The 1,934-nt window shown below is 48.2% G+C and overlaps 1 protein-coding gene across 1 annotated transcript; it reads left to right on the top strand.

Moving 5' to 3' along the window:
• The first annotated feature begins 864 nt into the window (after nucleotides 1–864).
• On the top strand, nucleotides 865–1,497 carry LOC142628413 (uncharacterized). Its single transcript, XM_075802521.1, has one exon. The coding sequence runs from the start codon at nucleotides 865–867 to the stop codon at nucleotides 1,495–1,497; it is 633 nt and encodes a 210-aa protein (XP_075658636.1).
• The last annotated feature ends 437 nt before the right edge of the window (nucleotides 1,498–1,934 follow it).

Below are 1,934 nucleotides of genomic sequence, written 5' to 3'. Positions count from 1 at the left end.
GGAATGCACAGAAGGTATCTCACCAAAAGGAAGTGGAAGCGAGGGTGCGTACCAATATGGGGCATGGCTCAGAGGCGAACCGGGCAAGAGATCACTAAATAACCCGGAACACCTTCACAGCCACGCCTCCGATCACCCTTCATCGGAGCTCAGGCACACCCACGAGCCGCAAGGAAGGAAGGAATACCCACACAAAGGAGATGGAGTTCGCGACACCCACGTGAGGCGCGTGGTTGGCGAGAAAGCCAGAACTGACGTGACAGGGACACGTCCTATGCCTCTGACCACTCAGGATGGATCAGGACAAGCGGAAAAGCCGGCCTTGAGCAGCGAACCTGACTTGCCAGAATGCTATACCATCTCTTCTAACCTTAAAATGGATATTGCCAACCTTGGGAAGCCCATTCCCTCCGTCCTAGGTGCGACAGATGACCCTGCAGAGAAAGAAGCACAGCGGCGGATAGAGATAAGTGCAAAAGGAAAAAGTGTTGTGATAAAAGGTGAAGAGATGCTGCCTAAAGACCTTGAGATTGGAAAAAGTCAACATAACACTTGGACTCAAGAGGATGGGCCCACGGCCATGATTTATGACACCAATATGGGCTGGATTGATGAACCGCCTGGGCCAATAACTAGACATTGGAGGCGTATTACTAGGCCCATTGAAAACACAAGCTCAACGAAAACTCCAAGCATAATCGTGGATAAAAAAAGAGTCGGTCCAACTCCAATCCAAGAGTTAGAGCCGAACTCCATAATAATAAAACGTAAGAAAAGTAAAAAGGTGGCGACGCAGAATGAGAAAGAACAGTCTAATATGGATGGCGGTTTGGCGGAGGTTGCAATGCAACCCCGCCCAGCTCAATGAGTATTATATCTTGGAACTGCCGAGGGCTTGGGATCCCTCGGTCAGTTCGAGCCCTCACCAGACTGGTCAGGGCAGAAGCTCCTCTTTTGATCTTCCTCGTGGAGACAAAAGCCAAGGTTTCTCACATATCTAGACTTCAAACTAAACTTGATTACACGCAGGGAATCATTGTTCCGAGTGATGGAAAAAGCGGAGGTCTCGCTCTACTTTGGAAGGAAGGCACTAATGTTTGGACGCACAAATACTCAAACTCTCATATTGATGTAGTCGTCACAAATACCACGTCAAACATGCGTTGGAGAGCTACCGGTTTCTACGGCCATCCGGATACTCAAAAGAGACACACGTCTTGGAAGCTACTAGAATGCATCCACTCACAGCTAAGCCTACCCTGGTTAGTATTCGGAGACTTCAATGAAATAACTCATGTTGAAGAAAAATGTGGGTGGGCAGAGCGAAATGCAGATCAAATGATGGCCTTTCGGAACGCTCTTGATGCATGTGATCTCCAAGACTTGGGCTTCAGCGGCTCAAACTACACGTGGTGTAACGGCAGGTTTGGCTCGCAACGAACTCTTATACGTCTTGATAGAATGGTGGCTAACGCAGAGTGGATGAACCTGTTTTAGGGTGCAATGGTTTATCACAAGTCCATGGCTGCCTCTGATCATTGTGCCCTCGTCCTACACCTGAAAACTAAGCAGCTCCAACGTAAAAAGAAGCCTCGGTTCCGCTTTGAGTCCATGTGGCTTAGGGACCCGGGGTGTAGAGAGGTTGTTGAGCTCGCTTGGGACGCCACCAACCCTTTTGGAGATCTAACAATGCAGGACCGAATCAAGAACTGTCAAAATGAACTTCGTTGGTGGAACACGAATGTATTTGGTCATGTTAATAAGCAGCTTCAGCAGAAACAGGAACAACTTCAGCACCTTGAATCTCTGAACACTCTGCATGACTTCGTAGAGAATATTGCACTACTCCGCAAGGAAATTAATGATCTGCTTGACAAGGAGAATGACATGTGGTGGCAAAGATCCAGAGTTTTATGGATGCAACAGGGTGATCG

The sequence above is a fragment of the Castanea sativa genome, chromosome 3 (assembly GCF_040712315.1).
Source record: "Castanea sativa cultivar Marrone di Chiusa Pesio chromosome 3, ASM4071231v1".
Taxonomy (NCBI): domain Eukaryota; kingdom Viridiplantae; phylum Streptophyta; class Magnoliopsida; order Fagales; family Fagaceae; genus Castanea; species Castanea sativa.
The sequence above is the reverse complement of the archived record's forward strand: the minus strand, read 5'-3'. Positions and strand labels throughout refer to the sequence as shown.

Excerpts from the sequence above, each read along its gene's own strand:
- LOC142628413 (XM_075802521.1), top strand. The coding sequence starts at position 865 with ATGAGTATTATATCTTGGAACTGCCGAGGGCTTGGGATCCCTCGGTCA.